We start from the raw sequence: 19,807 nt of genomic DNA, 5'->3' as shown, positions 1-19,807 counted from the left end.
GCTGCTCATCTACTCTCAAACAGCAACACACTGGCCAACAGCGGCCCCTTGAGGTCAAACATGTCAACTGCAGAAAACAGAACTCCACAGTATTTCAATGTTATATAAAAGTTAAGGATCAAAGTGATGAAGAAAGCCATTTGTGATGCAACAGTTAGATAATTGCTAGACTTTTCCAAACGTGATGGTTATACTATTCTGGGTTCAGAATAATCAGTATATGAGAAGAATTCCACTGATTTGACCAGTAAAAATTATTAAGAAGAATAGCTTTAAAACATGTTACTACACCACGTCGAATGTGATAAACATTATTAAGATACATTTTGTAAAATGAAAAGAGAGAGAGAGAGAGAGATAGAGGGGTGTGTGTGTGTCTGTGTATGTGTGTGTGTGAGAGAGAGATAGAGAGAGAGAGAGAGAGAGAGAGAGAGAGAGAGAGAGAGAGAGAGATGATACAAATAGAGAGAGAGAGAGGGGTGGGGGTACAAATAACAGCTGCATTGCTGTCGCTGTCCAAGGTGCTGAAAATTAAATAGCCGCTGGCTGGACGTCATTCACTTTAACATGCAAAATAAAACACATAGTTACAGCATTCTAACCTCTAGAGGAGAATCTGGTTCATCCAGGATGTTCTTTTCACTCTGGATCCGCTGCATCGTCCCTGTAGAACTGGGGTCCATTATCAGAATGTTCTGACTACCAGCCATGCCGAACTTACAGTCACTCTTCCTGGAGTCAGTCGTCCTGCACACCTCGTAATTGTACACATGGGGGAGAGTCCCTGTCCCCAAAGTGTCTGAGTAACGCGGTGGATAATATGGAATCACTGGGAGACCGGAATGATAGAGGACGCGAGACTGTCTCCATCTGTATATTTTCACTGATATAATAACCACTAAACACGTGATGAAGAGAAAGGAAACTACAGCCAAAGCCAAGACTAAGAAGAAAGTCAGGTTGTCATTGTACTCCTTGTCGTGCGTAAAGTCAGTGAACTCCGAGAGCACTTCAGGGAAGCTGTCGGCCACCGCCACGTTAACATTGACTGTAGCTGAACGAGAGGGCTGTCCGTTGTCCTCCACTACAACAGTCAGCCTTTGTTTCACAGCATCTTTATCAGTGACTTGGCGGATAGTTCTTATTTCTCCATTCTGTAAGCCCACTTCAAACAGCGCCCTGTCTGTGGCTTTCTGTAGTTTATAGGAGAGCCAGGCATTCTGTCCAGAGTCCACATCAACAGCCACCACTTTAGTGACCAGATAGCCCACATCTGCTGAACGAGGCACCATTTCAGCCACTAGAGAGCCGCCAGTCTGGACTGGGTACAGAACCTGAGGTGCGTTGTCGTTCTGGTCCTGGATCAGTATTTTCACAGTCACGTTGCTACTGAGTGGAGGGGAGCCTCCATCCTGCGCTTTGACGCGGAACTGGAAATTCTTGATCTGCTCGTAGTCAAAAGAGCGCACTGCATGGATGACTCCACTATCAGCACTAACGGACACATATGAGGAGACGGACACTCCGTTAACCGAGGAGTCCTCCAGTAGGTAAGAAACACGGGCATTCTGGTTCCAGTCAGCGTCTCTGGCTTTCACTGTGAATATAGAGAGGCCAGGTGTGTTGTTTTCTACAATGTAGGCCTCATATGAGCTCCTCTCAAAGACAGGCGCGTTGTCATTCACATCTGAGATCTGTAAGGTGAGAGTGACGCTGCTGGAGAGCGAGGGCACTCCCTCATCAGAGCACGTGACACTGATGTTATACTCAGAGGCTCTCTCTCGGTCCAAATCACTGTCTGTCACTAAACTAAAGAAATTATTCGATGTTGACTTTAACATGAAAGGAATGTTTTCATTTATCAAACACTGGACTTTGCCATTTTCACCTGCGTCTGGGTCTTGTACGTTAATCATCGTTACGACAGTATTGAGCTTTGCGTCTTCTGATATCATATTTGTTTTAGACATAACATTGATAGTAGGTGGGTTATCATTGATATCCACAACATCGATAATTATTTTACACGAGTCAGTAAGTCCTCCATCATCACTTGCGAGTAGATTTACTTCAAAATTATGCGCCTTCTCGTAATCAATATTTCCCACTAATCTAACCTCTCCACTCACTTCATTTACCTCAAACATTCCACGAGCATGGGCTAAGGTATTTGATATTGAATAGGTTATTTTTCCATTTGCGCCGTGGTCTGCATCAGAAGCACTAACAGTAGTTACAAGTGTGTCTTTTGGTGCATTTTCCTTTACTATGGCTTTATACATAGGTTGTGTAAAAACAGGGGCGTTATCATTAACGTCTAACACCGTGATGAGAATTTGCATTGTTCCAGACATCTGAGGTTCTCCCCCGTCCACGGCCGTCAACACGAGAGATACCTGCTCTTGATTCTCTCTGTCTAACGGCTTCTGCAAGACCATCTCAACATTTTTTGTTCCATCTGCTCTACTGTGTAATTTCAATGCAAAATGATTGGTTGGTTTAAGCACATAGTTTAGCAACCCATTCACGCCGACATCTTGATCAATCGCCCTGTCTAAAACAAATTTTGCACCACTCACAGCCGATTCGCTGATCCTGAATTTTACCTCACTTTTGTCAAATGTCGGAGGATTGTCATTAATGTCTGTGATCTCAATAGTTATACTAAACAATTCCATGGGATTCTCTAGAATGATCTGGAAATGTAGAGCGCAAGGCGTCGTCTGTCCGCAGAGCGCCTCTCTGTCTATTCTCTCTTTGATAAGGAGGACTCCTCTTTCTTTATTCAGCTCGACGTATTCAGCGCTGTCTCCTGTATAAACACGAGCTTTACCTGATTTCAGTCTCTTTACATCTAAACCTAAATCCTGAGCTATGTTACCGACTAAAGAGCCTTTCGCCATTTCCTCAGGAACAGAGTAACTGACCTGCCCGAGCGCTGAACCGAGAGAGAGGACCGAGATAAACAACAGTACTTGCCGTTTCATTGTTCTGCCCGACATGTTGTCCTCCACACGACGTAATTGAAAATAGATATTCCTTAGCGACCAGGTAATTATATTCCAAAGTATTTAGGAGAAAAATATGAAATGTAATGTTTCCATAGATCAGGATTCGGGAACAAAAGAATCGTTGCTCGACGTTTCACGCTCTGAATAAAAAGGACTATGTGTCGTTTCTCTCTCGGTCTCTTTAATATATGAGATGGTGGGGGAGGCACTGCTGCTCATCTACTCTCAAACAGCAACACACTGGCCAACAGCGGCCCCTTGAGGTCAAACATGTCAACTGCAGAAAACAGAACTCCACAGTATTTCAATGTTATATAAAAGTTACGGATCAAAGTGATGAAGAAAGCTAAGGCCCATTTGTGATGCAACAGTTAGATAATTGCTAGACTTTTCCAAACGTGATGGTTATACTATTATGGGTTCAGAATAATCAGTATATGAGAAGAATTCCACTGATTTGACCAGTAAAAATTATTAAGAAGAATAGCTTTAAAACATGTTACTACACCACGTCGAATGTGATAAACATTATTAAGATACATTTTGTAAAATGAAAAGAGAGAGAGATATATAGATGGGTGTGTGTGTGTCTGTGTGTGAGAGAGAGAGATAGAGATAGAGAGAGAGAGAGAGAGAGAGAGAGAGAGAGAGAGAGAGAGAGAGAGAGAGAGAGAGAGAGAGAGAGAGAGAGAGAGAGAGAGAGAGAGAGAGAGAGAGAGAGAGAGAGAGAGAGAGAGAGAGGGGGGTGGGGGTACAAATAACAGCTGCATTGCTGTCGCTGTCCGAGGTGCTGAAACTGATATAGCGCTGGCTGGACGTCATTCACTTTAACATGCAAAATAAAACACATCGTTAGAGCATTCTAACCTCTAGAGGAGAGTCTGGTTCATCCAGGATGCTCTTTTCACTCTGGATCCGCTGCATCGTCCCTGTAGAACTGGGGTCCATTATCAGAATGTTCTGACTACCAGCCATGCCGAACTTACAGTCACTCTTCCTGGAGTCAGTCGTCCTGCACACCTCGTAATTGTACACATGCGGGAGAGTCCCTGTCCCCAAAGTGTCTGAGTAACGCGGTGGATAATATGGAATCACCGGGAGACCGGAATGATAGAGGACGCGAGACTGTCTCCATCTGTATATCTTCACTGATATAATAACCACTAAACACGTGATGAAGAGAAAGGAAACTACAGCCAAAGCCAAGACTAAGAAGAAAGTCAGGTTGTCATTGTACTCCTTGTCGTGCGTAAAGTCAGTGAACTCCGAGAGCACTTCCGGGAAGCTGTCGGCCACCGCCACGTTAACATTGACTGTAGCTGAACGAGAGGGCTGTCCGTTGTCCTCCACTACAACAGTCAGCCTTTGTTTCACAGCATCTTTATCAGTGACTTGGCGGATAGTTCTTATTTCTCCATTCTGTAAGCCCACTTCAAACAGCGCCCTGTCTGTGGCTTTCTGTAGTTTATAGGAGAGCCAGGCATTCTGTCCAGAGTCCACATCAACAGCCACCACTTTAGTGACCAGATAGCCCACATCTGCTGAACGAGGCACCATTTCAGCCACCAGAGAGCCGCCCGTCTGGACTGGGTACAGAACCTGAGGTGCGTTGTCGTTCTGGTCCTGAATCAGTATTTTCACAGTCACGTTGCTACTGAGTGGAGGGGAGCCTCCATCCTGCGCTTTGACGCGGAACTGGAAGTCCTTGATCTGCTCGTAGTCAAAAGAGCGCACTGCATGGATGACTCCACTATCAGCACTAACGGACACATATGAGGAGACGGACACTCCGTTAACCGAGGAGTCCTCCAGTATGTAAGACACACGGGCGTTCTGGTTCCAGTCAGCGTCTCTGGCTTTCACTGTGAATATAGAGAGGCCAGGTGTGTTGTTTTCTACAATGTAGGCCTCATATGAGCTCCTCTCAAAGACAGGCGCGTTGTCATTCACATCTGAGATCTGTAAGGTGAGAGTGACGCTGCTGGAGAGCGAGGGCACTCCCTCATCAGAGCACGTGACACTGATGTTATACTCAGAGGCTCTCTCTCGGTCCAAATCACTGTCTGTCACTAAACTAAAGAAATTACTTGATGTTGATTTGATTATGAAAGGAATATTTTCATTGATGGAACAGTGCACTTTTCCATTTTCCTCTGAGTCTGGGTCTTGAATATTAATCATTGTTACAACAGTACCCAGTTTTGCGTCTTCAGAAACCACATTTGATTTAGACATTACATTAATTGTTGGTTTGTTATCATTTGTATCAACGATTTCAACAATTAATTTGCAAGAATCCGCATGACCTCCTTGATCCCTGGCTTGAATGTCGACCTGATAGTGTCTGCTCTTCTCATAATCTACACTGCCTGTCAATTTCACTGTACCTTTGTCTTGGTCGATTTCGAACAGATGAGCTGCTCCAGATTTTGTGATCGAGTATGTAATTTTACCATTTAAACCTTGATCGATATCCGATGCACTAACTGTGGTCAACAGGGTGCCGATAGGCGCGTTTTCCTTCACGTTGGCCTTGTATTCTGGTTGAGAACAAACAGGCGCATTGTCATTGGCGTCTAATACCGTGATGCGAATCTGCATTGTCCCTGAGAGTTGTGGCTCGCCTCCATCTACAGCCGTTAATTCTAGTGATATGTGTTCCTGTTGCTCTCGGTCGAGGGGTTTCTGTAAGACCATTTCAACACTCTTACTGCCATCTGGTAGGCTTTGTGTCTTTAAAACAAAATGATCACTCGGTTTCAGGGAATAGCTGTGGAGACCGTTAACTCCGGAATCATGATCAACTGCTTTTTCCAGTACAAACCGAGCTCCTATGAACGCCGACTCATTTATCTCGAAATCCATTTCTCTTGTTTCAAAAAACGGACTATTATCGTTGACATCGGTAATCTCCGTTGTTATGGTGTAAAATTCCATGGGATCCTCCAGAATAATCTGGAAATGTAAAGCGCAAGGCGTCGTCTGTCCGCAGAGCGCCTCTCTGTCTATTCTCTCCTTGATAAGGAGAACTCCTCTTTCTTTATTCAGCTCGACGTATTCTGCATTTTCTCCCGAATAAACACGAGCTTTGCCTGATTTCAGTCTCTTTACATCTAAACCTAAATCCTGCGCTATGTTACCGACTAAAGAGCCTTTCGCCATTTCCTCAGGAACGGAGTAACTGACCTGCCCGAGCGCTGAACCGAGAGAGAGGAGCGAGATAAACAACAGTACTTGCCGTCTCATTGTTCTGCCCGACATGTTGTCCTCCACACAACGTAATTGAAAATAGATATTCCTTAGCGACCAGGTAATTATATTCCAAAGTATTTAGGAGAAAAATATCATATGTAATGTTTCCATAGATCAAGATTCAGGAACAAAAGAATCGTTGCTCGACGTCTCTCGCTCTGAATGAAGAGGACTATGTGTCGTTTCTCTCTCGGTCTCTTTAATATATGAGATGGTGGGGGAGGCACTGCTGCTCATCTACTCTCAAACAGCAACACACTGGCCAACAGCGGCCCCTTGAGGTCAAACATGTCAACTGCAGAAAACATAAAAGCCACAGTATTTAGATGTTATATATATGTTCAGGATCAAAGTGATGGAGAAAGCTAAGGTCCATTTGTGATGCAACAGTTAGATAATCACTAAACCTTACCAAACGTGATATACTATCCTTGGTTCAGAATAATCCATATTATCAGAAGAATTCCACTGATTTGACCAGTCAAAATAATTAAGAATACCTTTAAAACATGTTACTACATCTTGTAGAATGTGATCAAAAGAACAGAAGAAGTAGAGATCCATTTTGAAAAATTAAGAGAGAGATAGAGAGAGAGAGAGAGAGAGAGAGAGGGCGATGGTGTGTGTGCGTGAGAGAGAGAGAGAGAGAGAGAGAGAGAGAGAGAGAGAGAGAGAGAGAGAGAGAGAGAGAGAGAGAGAGAGAGAGAGAGGGGGGGTACAAATAACAGCTGCATTGCTGTCGCTGTCCGAGGTGCTGAAACTGATATAGCTGCTGGTTGGACGTCATTCACTTTAGCATGCAAAATAAAATACATGATTAGAGCATTCTAACCTCTAGAGGAGAGTCTGGTTCATCCAGGATGCTCTTTTCACTCTGGATCCGCTGCATCGTCCCTGTAGAACTGGGGTCCATTATCAGAATGTTCTGACTACCAGCCATGCCGAACTTACAGTCACTCTTCCTGGAGTCAGTCGTCCTGCACACCTCGTAATTGTACACATGCGGGAGAGTCCCTGTCCCCAAAGTGTCTGAGTAACGTGGTGGATAATAGGGAATCACCGGGAGACCGGAATGATAGAGGACGCGAGACTGTCTCCATCTGTATATTTTCACGGATATAATGACCACTAAACACGTGATGAAGAGAAAGGAAACTACAGCCAAAGCCAAGACTAAGAAGAAAGTCAGGTTGTCATTGTACTCCTTGTCGTGCGTAAAGTCAGTGAACTCCGAGAGCACTTCCGGGAAGCTGTCGGCCACCGCCACGTTAACATTGACTGTAGCTGAACGAGAGGGCTGTCCGTTGTCCTCCACTACAACAGTCAGCCTTTGTTTCACAGCATCTTTATCAGTGACTTGGCGGATAGTTCTTATTTCTCCATTCTGTAAGCCCACTTCAAACAGCGCCCTGTCTGTGGCTTTCTGTAGTTTATAGGAGAGCCAGGCATTCTGTCCAGAGTCCACATCAACAGCCACCACTTTAGTGACCAGATAGCCCACATCTGCTGAACGAGGCACCATTTCAGCCACCAGAGAGCCGCCAGTCTGGACTGGGTACAGAACCTGAGGTGCGTTGTCGTTCTGGTCCTGGATCAGTATTTTCACAGTCACGTTGCTACTGAGTGGAGGGGAGCCTCCATCCTGCGCTTTGACACGGAACTGGAAATCCTTGATCTGCTCGTAGTCAAAGGAGCGCACTGCATGGATGACTCCACTATCAGCACTAACGGACACATATGAGGAGACGGACACTCCGTTAACCGAGGAGTCCTCCAGTATGTAAGAAACACGGGCATTCTGGTTCCAGTCAGCGTCTCTGGCTTTCACTGTGAATATAGAGAGGCCAGGTGTGTTGTTTTCTACAATGTAGGCCTCATATGAGCTCCTCTCAAAGACAGGCGCATTGTCATTCACATCTGAGATCTGTAAGGTGAGAGTGACGCTGCTGGAGAGCGAGGGCACTCCCTCATCAGAGCACGTGACACTGATGTTATACTCGGAGGCTCTCTCTCGGTCCAAATCACTGTCTGTCACTATGGTAAAGAAATTCATTGATGTTGACTTTAACATGAAAGGAATGTTTTCATTTATCAAACACTGGACTTTGCCATTTTCACCTGCGTCTGGGTCTTGTACGTTAATCATCGTTACGACAGTATTGAGCTTTGCGTCTTCTGATATCATATTCGTTTTAGACATAACATTGATTGTAGGTGGGTTATCATTGATATCCACAACATCGATAATTATTTTACATGAGTCAGTAAGTCCTCCATCATCACTTGCGAGTAGATTTACTTCAAAATTACGCGCCTTCTCGTAATCAATATTTCCCACTAATCTAACCTCTCCACTCTCTTCATTTACCTCAAACATTCCACGAGCATGGGCTAAGGTATCTGATATTGAATACGTTATTTTTCCATTTGAGCCGTGGTCCGCATCAGAAGCACTAACAGTAGTTACAAGTGTGTCTTTTGGTGTGTCTTTTGGTGCATTTTCCTTTACTATGGCTTTATACACAGGTTGTGTAAAAACAGGGGCGTTATCATTGGCGTCTAACACCGTGATGAGAATCTGCATTGTTCCAGACATCTCAGGTTCTCCTCCGTCTACGGCAGTCAACACGAGAGATATCTGCTCTTGATTCTCTCTGTCTAACGGCTTCTGCAAGACCATCGCAACATTTTTTGTTCCATCTGCTCTACTGTGTAATTTCAATGCGAAATGATTGGTTGGTTTAAGCACATAGTTTAGCAAACCATTCACGCCGACATCTTGATCAATCGCCCTGTCTAAAACAAATTTTGCACCACTCGCAGCCGATTCGCTGATCTTGAATTTTACCTCACTTTTGTCAAATGTCGGAGGATTGTCATTAATGTCTGTGATCTCAATAGTTATACTAAACAATTCCATGGGATTATCTAGAATAATCTGAAAATGTAAAGCGCAGGGCGTCGTCTGTCCGCAGAGCGCCTCTCTGTCTATTCTCTCCTTGATGAGGAGGACTCCTCTGTCTTTATTCAGCTCGACGTATTCAACGCTGTCTCCGGTATAAATACGAGCTTTACCTGATTTCAGTCTCTTTACATCTAAACCTAAATCCTGAGCTATGTTACCGACTAAAGAGCCTTTCGCCATTTCCTCAGGAACGGAGTAACTGACCTGCCCGAGCGCTAAACCGAGAGAGAGGGCAGAGATAAACAACAGTACTTGCCGTCTCATTGTTCTGCCCGACATGTTGTCCTCCACACAACGTAATTGAAAATAGATATTCCTTAGCGATCAGGTAATTATATTCCAAAGTATTTAGGAGAAAAATATCAAATGTAATGTTTCCATAGATCAGGATTCAGGAACAAAAAAATCGTTGCTCGACGTCTCTCGCTCTGAATGAAGAGGACTATGTGTCGTTTCTCTCTCGGTCTCTTTAATATATGAGATGGTGGGGGAGGCACTGCTGCTCATCTACTCTCAAACAGCAACACACTGGCCAACAGCGGCCCCTTGAGGTCAAACATGTCAACTGCAGAAAACAGAACTCCACAGTATTTCAATGTTATATAAAAGTTAAGGATCAAGTTGATGAAGAAAGCTAAGGCCCACTTGTGATGCAACAATTAGATAATTGCTAGACTTTTCCAAACGTGATAGTTATACTATCCTGGGTTCAGAATAATCAGTATATCAGAATAATTCCACTGATTTGACCAGTACAAATTATTAAGAAGAATAGCTTTAAAACATGTTACAACACCATGTAGAATGTGATCAAAAGAACAGAAGTAGAGATCCATTTTGTAAAATGAAGAGAGACAGAGAGAGAGAAAGATGGTGTGTGTGTGTGTGTGTGAGAGAGATAGATAGAGAGAGAGAGAGAGAGAGAGAGAGAGAGAGAGAGAGAGAGAGAGAGAGAGAGAGAGAGAGAGAGAGAGAGAGAGAGAGAGAGAGAGAGAGAGAGAGAGAGAGAGAGAGAGAGAGAGAGAGAGAGAGAGAGAGAGAGAGAGAGAGAGAGAGAGAGAGAGAGAGAGAGAGGTGGGGTTACAAATAACAGCTGCATTGCTGTCGCTGTCCGAGGTGTTGAAACTGATATAGCTGCTGGCTGGACGTCATTCACTTTAGCATGCAAAATAAAATACATAGTTACAGCATTCTAACCTCTAGAGGAGAGTCTGGTTCATCAGGATGCTCTTTTCACTCTGGATCCGCTGCATCGTCCCTGTAGAACTGGGGTCCATTATCAGAATGTTCTGACTACCAGCCATGCCGAACTTACAGTCACTCTTCCTGGAGTCAGTCGTCCTGCACACCTCGTAATTGTACACATGCGGGAGAGTCCCTGTCCCCAAAGTGTCTGAGTAACGAGGTGGATAATATGGAATCACCGGGAGACCGGAATGATAGAGGACGCGAGACTGTCTCCATCTGTATATCTTCACTGATATAATAACCACTAAACACGTGATGAAGAGAAAGGAAACTACAGCCAAAGCCAAGACTAAGTAGAAAGTCAGGTTGTCATTGTACTCCTTGTCGTGCGTAAAGTCAGTGAACTCCGAGAGCACTTCCGGGAAGCTGTCGGCCACCGCCACGTTAACATTGACTGTAGCTGAACGAGAGGGCTGTCCGTTGTCCTCCACTACAACAGTCAGCCTTTGTTTCACAGCATCTTTATCAGTGATTTGGCGGATAGTTCTTATTTCTCCATTCTGTAAGCCCACTTCAAACAGCGCCCTGTCTGTGGCTTTCTGTAGTTTATAGGAGAGCCAGGCATTCTGTCCAGAGTCCACATCAACAGCCACCACTTTAGTGACCAGATAGCCCACTCTGCTGAACGAGGCACCATTTCAGCCACCAGAGAGCCGCCAGTCTGGACTGGGTACAGAACCTGAGGTGCGTTGTCGTTCTGGTCCTGGATCAGTATTTTCACAGTCACGTTGCTACTGAGTGGAGGGGAGCCTCCATCCTGCGCTTTTACGCGGAACTGGAAGTCCTTGATCTGCTCGTAGTCAAAAGAGCGCACTGCATGGATGACTCCACTATCAGCACTAACGGATACATATGAGGAGACGGACACTCCGTTAACCGAGGAGTCCTCCAGTATGTAAGAAACACGGGCATTCTGGTTCCAGTCAGCGTCTCTGGCTTTCACTGTGAATATAGACGTGGCCAGGTGTGTTGTTCTCTACAATGTAGGCCTCATATGAGCTCCTCTCAAAGACAGGCGCGTTGTCATTCACATCTGAGATCTGTAAGGTGAGAGTGACGCTGCTGGAGAGCGAGGGCACTCCCTCATCAGAGCACGTGACACTGATGTTATACTCAGAGGCTCTCTCTCGGTCCAAATCACTGTCTGTCACTATGGTAAAGAAATTATTTGATGACGATTTAATAACGAAGGGAACGTTTTCGTCTATGACACAGTGAACCTTGCCATTTTCACCAGAGTCCAGGTCCTCAATATTTATCATCGTAACAACAGTATGTGGCTCAGCATCCTCCGATATAACATTAGATTTAGACATTATGTTGATGTCAGGCTTGTTATCATTAAGGTCTTCGACATCAACAATTAGCTTGCAGGAATCTGTGAGCCCACCATCATCACTTGCTAGTAAATGAATCTGATAATTCCGTGCCTTTTCATAATCAATATTTCCAATCAACCTAATCTCACCCATTTCTTCATTTACATCAAACATAAGCCTCACGCCATCTAACGTATTCGTGATTGAATATGTTATTTTACCATTCGAGCCGTCATCTGAATCTGTAGCGCTAACTGTGGCCACGATTGTTCCTTTAGGGGAATTCTCTGTTACAGTAGCTTTGTACACAGGTTGTGTGAAAACAGGAGCGTTATCATTAATATCCAACACCGTGATGAGAATCTGCATTGTTCCAGACATCTGCGTCTCTCCTCCATCTACTGCCGTCAACACGAGGGATATCTGTTCTTGCTGCTCTCTGTCTAACGGCTTCTGTAATACCATCTCCACATTTGTATTACCATCTGCTTGATTGTGCAGTTTTAGCGCAAAATTATCACTCGGTTTTAACACGTAGCTTTGAAGATCATTGATGCCAACATCGTGATCTGCAGCTCGTTCCAGAACAAACTTAGCCCCGGTGACGGCAGACTCGCTGATTTTGAATTTCATTTCACTCTTTTCAAAGGTCGGAGAATTATCATTAACATCTGTGATCTGGACGGTGATGCTGTAAAATTCCATGGGGTTTTCTAGAATGATCTGAAAATGTAGAGCGCAAGGCGTCGTCTGTCCGCAGAGCGCCTCTCTGTCTATTCTCTCTTTGATAAGGAGGACTCCTCTCTCTTTATTCAGCTCGATGTATTCTGCACTGTCTCGAGAATATACCCGAGCTTTGCCTGATTTAAGTCGTTTCACATCTAAACCTAAATCCTGAGCTATGTTACCGACTAAAGAGCCTTTCGCCATTTCCTCAGGAACGGAGTAACTGACCTGCCCGAGCGCTGAACCGAGAGAGAGGAGCGAGATAAACAACAGTACTTGCCGTCTCATTGTTCTGCCCGACATGTTGTCCTCCACACAACGTAAGTGAAAATAGATATTCCTTAGTGACCAGGTAATTGTATTCCAAAGTATTTAGGAGAAAAATATCAAATGTAATGTTTCCATAGATCAGGATTGGGGAACAAAAGAATCGTTGCTCGACGTCTCGCGCTCTGAATGAAGAGGACTATGTGTCGTTTCTCTCTCGGTCTCTTTAATATATGAGATGGTGGGGGAGGCACTGCTGCTCATCTACTCTCAAACAGCAACACACTGGCCAACAGCGGCCCCTTGAGGTCAAACATGTCAACTGCAGAAAACACCAAAGCCACAGCATTTACATTTTACATTTCTGTTCAGGATCAAAGTGATGAAGAACGTTAAGGCCCATTTGTGATGCAACAGTTAGATAATTGCTAGGATTTACCAAATGGGAATAATATGTATATCGTTGGTTCAGAGGAATCAGTATCATCATAAGAATTACACTGATTTGACCAGTAAAATAAAAATAAATAAAACATAAACGTTACTACACCATGTAGAATGTGCTAAAAAGAACAGAAGGAGTAGAGATCTACATTTTATAAAATGAAAAGAGAGAGAGAGAGAGAGAGAGAGAGAGAGAGAGAGAGAGAGAGAGAGAGAGAGAGGAGAGAGAGAGAGAGATACAAAAAGAGAGAGAGGGGTGGGGGTACAAAATACAGCTGCATTGCTGTCGCTGTCCGAGGTGCTGAAACTGATATATCTGCTGGCTGAACGCCATCACTTTAACGTGCAAAATAAAACAGAAGAATCACTATCATGAGAAGGATTCCACTGATTTGACCAGTAAAATAATTAGGAAGAATACCTTTAAAACATGTTACTACACCATGTAGAATGTGATCAAAAGTACGGAAGAAGTAGAGATCCATTTTGTAAAATGAAGAGAGAGATAGAGATAGAGATAGAGAGAGATAGAGATAGAGAGAGAGAGAGAGATAGAGAGAGAGAGAGAGAGAGAGAGAGAGAGAGAGAGAGAGAGAGAGAGAGAGAGAGAGAGAGAGAGAGAGATATTATGGTGTCAAGGGCCTTTACTGCTAGTTTACATTGATGTCGCTGTCTGTGGTGCTGAAAGTGATATGGCAAGGAATGTGGTTTTAGCAGAATGTTGCCTTTCATTACTCAGTAAGGAATACTATTAGTTTAGGTTATAACAAAACTGTAACGATCTAGCTGAGAGTCTGGTCCATCCAGAATGGACCAGGAGGAGAGAGAGAGAGAGGATATCAATAAACTCTACATTGCTGTCGCTGTCCGAGGTGCTGAAACCGGTATAGCTACAGGCTGAACATACTTTACTTTACTATGCTAAATGAAATACATTGTTACAGCATTCTAACCTCTAGGAGAGTCTGGTTCAGCAATTGAGCGAGAGCTGTCCAAGGTTCTGAATATACTACAGAGTAGATCTACAATGAATCACAATCAAAGCTACACCACTCCTACAGTGTACCAAGCAGAAATAACACACAGAAAGAACGCAAAGAAAGATGTTGAATTTGTAAATATCAAATGCTGAATATTGGGACACCTTTCCTCTAAGTCAGAGCAAAATGATTCATGCAGAAATAATATAAACATGCCAGCATTTCTGTTATGATAACAAAGATAGCCACATGCCCCTGAGATACACCATTAAAGGTAACACACATTAACTCGCACTGGGTGTGTCTCTGTCCGTGGTGCTGAAAGTAATTTGACAATGTAAAAAGTCGATACACTGCCACTAACACACAATAACAAACCGTGTGCAAGAAATCAACATCAACTGATTCTAGAATGAATTCCAAATATCTCACTTATAACCAGTGGTTTTCAAATCTCTACTTAATCACAGTTCAATAAACTCACCTCTAGAGGAGAGTCTGGTTCATCCAGGATGCTCTTTTCACTCTGGATCCGCTGCATCGTCCCTGTAGAACTGGGGTCCATTATCAGAATGTTCTGACTACCAGCCATGCCGAACTTACAGTCACTCTTCCTGGAGTCAGTCGTCCTGCACACCTCGTAATTGTACACATGCGGGAGAGTCCCTGTCCCCAAAGTGTCTGAGTAACGCGGTGGATAATATGGAATCACCGGGAGACCGGAATGATAGAGGACGCGAGACTGTCTCCATCTGTATATTTTCACTGATATAATAACCACTAAACACGTGATGAAGAGAAAGGAAACCACAGCCAAAGCCAAGACTAAGAAGAAAGTCAGGTTGTCATTGTACTCCTTGTCGTGCGTAAAGTCAGTGAACTCCGAGAGCACTTCCGGGAAGCTGTCGGCCACCGCCACGTTAACATTGACTGAAGCTGAACGAGAGGGCTGTCCGTTGTCCTCCACTACAACAGTCAGCCTTTGTTTCACAGCATCTTTATCAGTGACTTGGCGGATAGTTCTTATTTCTCCATTCTGTAAGCCCACTTCAAACAGCGCCCTGTCTGTGGCTTTCTGTAGTTTATAGGAGAGCCAGGCATTCTGTCCAGAGTCCACATCAACAGCCACCACTTTAGTGACCAGATAGCCCACATCTGCTGAACGAGGCACCATTTCAGCCACCAGAGAGCCGCCAGTCTGGACTGGGTACAGAACCTGAGGTGCGTTGTCGTTCTGGTCCTGGATCAGTATTTTCACAGTCACGTTGCTACTGAGTGGAGGGGAGCCTCCATCCTGCGCTTTGACGCGGAACTGGAAGTCCTTGATCTGCTCGTAGTCCAAAGAGCGCACTGCATGGATGACTCCACTATCAGCACTAACGGACACATATGAGGAGACGGACACTCCGTTAACCGAGGAGTCCTCCAGTAGGTAAGAAACACAGGCGTTCTGGTTCCAGTCAGCGTCTCTGGCTTTCACTGTGAATATAGAGAGTCCAGGTGTGTTGTTTTCTACAATGTAGGCCTCATATGAGCTCCTCTCAAAGACAGGCGCGTTGTCATTCACATCTGAGATCTGTAAGGTGAGAGTGACGCTGCTGGAGAGCGAGGGCACTCCCTCATCAGAGCACGTGACACTGATGTTATACTCAGAGGCTCTCTCTCGGTCCAAATCACTGTCTGTCACTAAACTAAAGAAATTATTTGATGTTGACTTTAACATGAAAGGAATGTTTTCATTTATCAAACACTGGACTTTGCCATTTTCACCTGCGTCCGGGTCTTGTACGTTAATCATCGTTACGACAGTATTGAGCTTTGCGTCTTCTGATATCACATTCGTTTTAGACATAACGTTGATAGTAGGTGGGTTATCATTGATATCCACAACATCGATCATTATTTTACACGAGTCAGTAAGTCCTCCATCATCACTTGCGAGTAGATTTACTTCAAAATTCCGCGCCTTCTCATAATCAATATTTCCCACTAATCGAACCTCTCCACTCTCTTCATTTACCTCAAACATTCCACGAGCATGGGCTAAGGTATTTGATATTGAATACGTTATTTTTCCATATGAGCCGTGGTCCGCATCAGAAGCACTAACAGTTGTTACAAGTGTGTTTTTTGGTGCATTTTCCTTTACTATGGCTTTATACACAGGTTGTGTAAAAACAGGGGCGTTATCATTGGCGTCTAACACCGTGATGAGAATCTGCATTGTTCCCGACATCTGAGGTTCTCCTCCGTCTACGGCAGTCAAGACGAGAGATACCTGCTCTTGATTCTCTCTGTCGAGGGGCTTTTGCAAGACCATCTCAACATTTTTTGTTCCATCTGCTCTACTGTGTAATTTCAATGCGAAATGATTGGTTGGTTTAAGCACATAGTTTACCAAACCATTCACGCCGACATCTTGATCAATCGCCCTGTCTAAAACAAATTTTGCACCACTCACAGCCGATTCGCTGATCTTGAATTTTACCTCACTTTTGTCAAATGTCGGAGGATTGTCATTAATGTCCGTGATCTCAATAGTTATACTAAACAATTCCATGGGATTATCTAGAATAATCTGAAAATGCAAAGCACAGGGCGTCGTCTGTCCGCAGAGCGGCTCTCTGTCTATTCTCTCCTTGATGAGGAGGACTCCTCGTTCTTTATTCAGCTCGATGTATTCTGTATTGTCTCCTGTATAAATACGAGCTTTACCTGATTTCAGTCTCCTTACATCTAAACCTAGATCCTGAGCTATGTTACCGACTAAAGAGCCTTTTGCCATTTCCTCAGGAACGGAGTAACTGACCTGCCCGAGCGCTGAACCGAGAGAGAGGACCGAGATAAACAACAGTACTTGCCGTCTCATTGTTCTGCCCGACATGTTGTCCTCCACACAACGTAATTGAAAATAGATATTCCTTAGCGACCAGGTAATTGTATTCCAAAGTATTTAGGAGAAAAATATCAAATGTAATGTTTCCATAGATCAAGATTCAGGAACAAAAGAATCGTTGCTCGACGTCTCTCGCTCTGAATGAAGAGGACTATGTGTCGTTTCTCTCTCGGTCTCTTTACTATATGAGATGGTGGGGGAGGCACTGCTGCTCATCTACTCTCAAACAGCAACACACTGGCCAACAGCGGCCCCTTGAGGTCAAAATTTCAACTGCAGAAAACACCAAAGCCACAGCATTTACATTTTACATTTCTGTTCAGGATCAAAGTGATGAAGAACGTTAAGGCCCATTTGTGAAGCAACAGTTAGATAACTGCTAGAATTTACCAAACGTGAATAATATGTATATCGTTGGTTCAGAGGAATCAGTAGCATCATAAGAATTACACTGATTTGACCAGTAAAAAAAATAAAAATAAAATAAACGTTACTACACCATGTAGAATGTGCTAAAAAGAACAGAAGGAGTAGAGATCTCCATTTTATAAAATGAAAAGAGAGAGAGAGAGAGAGAGAGAGAGAGAGAGAGAGAGAGAGAGAGAGAGAGAGAGAGAGAGAGAGAGAGAGATACAAAAAGAGAGAGAGGGGTGGGGGTACAAATACAGCTGCATTGCTGTCGCTGTCCGAGGTGCTGAACCTGATATATCTGCTGGCTGGGTCATTCACTTTAACTTGCAAAATAAAACAGAAGAATCAGTATCATGAGAAGGATTCACTGATTTGACCAGTAAAGTAATTAAGAAGAATACCTTTAAAACATGTTACTACACCATGTAGAATGTGATCAAAAGAACAGAAGTAGAGATCCATTTTGTAAAATGAAGAGAGATAGAGAGAGAGATAGAGAGAGAGAGAGAGAGAGAGAGAGACAGAGAGAGAGAGAGAGAGAGAGAGAGAGAGAGAGACGAGAGAGAGAGAGAGAGAGAGAGAGAGAGGGAGAGGGAGAGAGAGATTATGGTGTCAAGGGCCTTTACTGCTAGTTTACATTGATGTCGCTGTCTGTGGTGCTGAAAGTGATATGGCAAGGAATGTGGTTTTAGCAGAATGTTGTCTTTCATTACTCAGTAAGGAATACTATTAGTTTAGATTATAACAAAACTGTAACAATCTAGATTAGAGTCTGGTCCATCCAGAATGGACCAGGAGGATATCAATAAACTCTACATTGCTGTCGCTGTCCGAGGTGCTGAAACCGGTATAGTTACAGGCTGAACATACTTTACTTTACTTGCTAAATGAAATACATTGTTACAGCATTCTAACCTCTAGAGGAGAGTCTGGTTCAGCAATTGAGCGGGAGCTGTCCAAGTTCTGAATATACTACAGAGTAGATCTACAATGAAGCACAATCAAAGCTACACCACTCCTACAGTGTACCAAGCAGAAATAACACACAGAAAGAACGCAAAGAAATATGTTGATTTTGTAAATATCAAATGCTGAATGTTGGGACACCTTTCATCTAAGTCAGAGCAAAATGATTCATGCAGAAATAATATAAACATGCCAGCATTTCTGTTATGATAACAAAGATAGCCACATGCCCCTGAGATACACCATTAAAGGTAACACACATTAACTCGCACTGGGTGTGTCTCTGTCCGTGGTGCTGAAAGTAATATGCCAATGTAAAAAGTCGATACACTGTCACACAATAACAAACCGTGCGCAAGAAATCAACATCAACTGATTCTAGAATGAATTCCTAATACGTAGCTCACTTATAACCAGTGGTTTTCAAATCTCTACTCAATCACAGATCAATAACTCACCTCTAGAGGAGAGTCTGGTTCATCCAGGATGCTCTTTTCACTCTGGATCCGCTGCATCGTCCCTGTAGAACTGGGGTCCATTATCAGAATGTTCTGACTACCAGCCATGCCGAACTTACAGTCACTCTTCCTGGAGTCAGTCGTCCTGCACACCTCGTAATTGTACACATGCGGGAGAGTCCCTGTCCCCAAAGTGTCTGAGTAACGAGGTGGATAATATGGAATCACCGGGAGACCAGAATGATAGAAGACGCGAGACTGTCTCCATCTGTATATTTTCACGGATATAATGACCACTAAACACGTGATGAAGAGAAAGGAAACTACAGCCAAAGCCAAGACTAAGAAGAAAGTCAGGTTGTCATTGTACTCCTTGTCGTGCGTAAAGTCAGTGAACTCCGAGAGCACTTCCGGGAAGCTGTCGGCCACCGCCACATTAACATTGACTGTAGCTGAACGAGAGGGCTGTCCGTTGTCCTCCACTACAACAGTCAGCCTTTGTTTCACAGCATCTTTATCAGTGACTTGGCGGATAGTTCTTATTTCTCCATTCTGTAAGCCCACTTCAAACAGCGCCCTGTCTGTGGCTTTCTGTAGTTTATAGGAGAGCCAGGCATTCTGTCCAGAGTCCACATCAACAGCCACCACTTTAGTGACCAGATAGCCCACATCTGCTGAACGAGGCACCATTTCAGCCACCAGAGAGCCGCCAGTCTGGACTGGGTACAGAACCTGAGGTGCGTTGTCGTTCTGGTCCTGGATCAGTATTTTCACAGTCACGTTGCTACTGAGTGGAGGGGAGCCTCCATCCTGCGCTTTGACGCGGAACTGGAAATCCTTGATCTGCTCGTAGTCAAAGGAGCG

General features: G+C 44.0%; 3 protein-coding genes and 1 pseudogene across 4 annotated transcripts in view; all 4 read right to left on the bottom strand.

The window, feature by feature from the left end:
- Window positions 1-587: 587 nt before the first annotated feature.
- LOC311242320 (protocadherin beta-16-like) lies at window positions 588-3,002 on the bottom strand (the record flags this gene model as incomplete). Its single annotated transcript, XM_084331267.1, has 1 exon — window positions 588-3,002. The coding sequence occupies one exon, from the start codon at window positions 3,000-3,002 to the stop codon at window positions 588-590; it is 2,415 nt and encodes an 804-aa protein (XP_084187393.1).
- Window positions 3,003-3,863: 861 nt separating this feature from the next.
- On the bottom strand, window positions 3,864-6,272 carry LOC311242325 (protocadherin gamma-A10-like; the record flags this gene model as incomplete). Its single annotated transcript, XM_084331274.1, has 1 exon — window positions 3,864-6,272. The coding sequence occupies one exon, from the start codon at window positions 6,270-6,272 to the stop codon at window positions 3,864-3,866; it is 2,409 nt and encodes an 802-aa protein (XP_084187400.1).
- An 808-nt stretch (window positions 6,273-7,080) lies between these two features.
- Window positions 7,081-12,824, bottom strand: LOC311242331 (protocadherin beta-16-like; annotated as a pseudogene). Its single transcript has 2 exons — window positions 10,455-12,824; window positions 7,081-7,125 (listed from the first exon to the last, which is right to left on the bottom strand). The product of its transcript is annotated as a protocadherin beta-16-like (transcript).
- A 1,848-nt stretch (window positions 12,825-14,672) lies between these two features.
- LOC311242509 (protocadherin gamma-A10-like) overlaps window positions 14,673-19,807 on the bottom strand; it is a gene marked incomplete at both ends in the record, with an annotated part of 11,701 nt that continues 6,566 nt past the window's right edge. The window contains 2 exons of the mRNA XM_084331468.1: window positions 14,673-16,135; window positions 19,045-19,786. Coding sequence (XP_084187594.1) covers window positions 14,673-16,135; window positions 19,045-19,786 — 2,205 coding nt within the window. The remainder of the gene's footprint in view (window positions 16,136-19,044; window positions 19,787-19,807) is intronic.

Source organism: Notolepis coatsorum, assembly GCF_963971535.1.
Source record: "Notolepis coatsorum genome assembly, chromosome: 16".
NCBI lineage: Eukaryota > Metazoa > Chordata > Actinopteri > Aulopiformes > Paralepididae > Notolepis > Notolepis coatsorum.
This window is presented reverse-complemented; position numbering and strand designations above follow the sequence as displayed.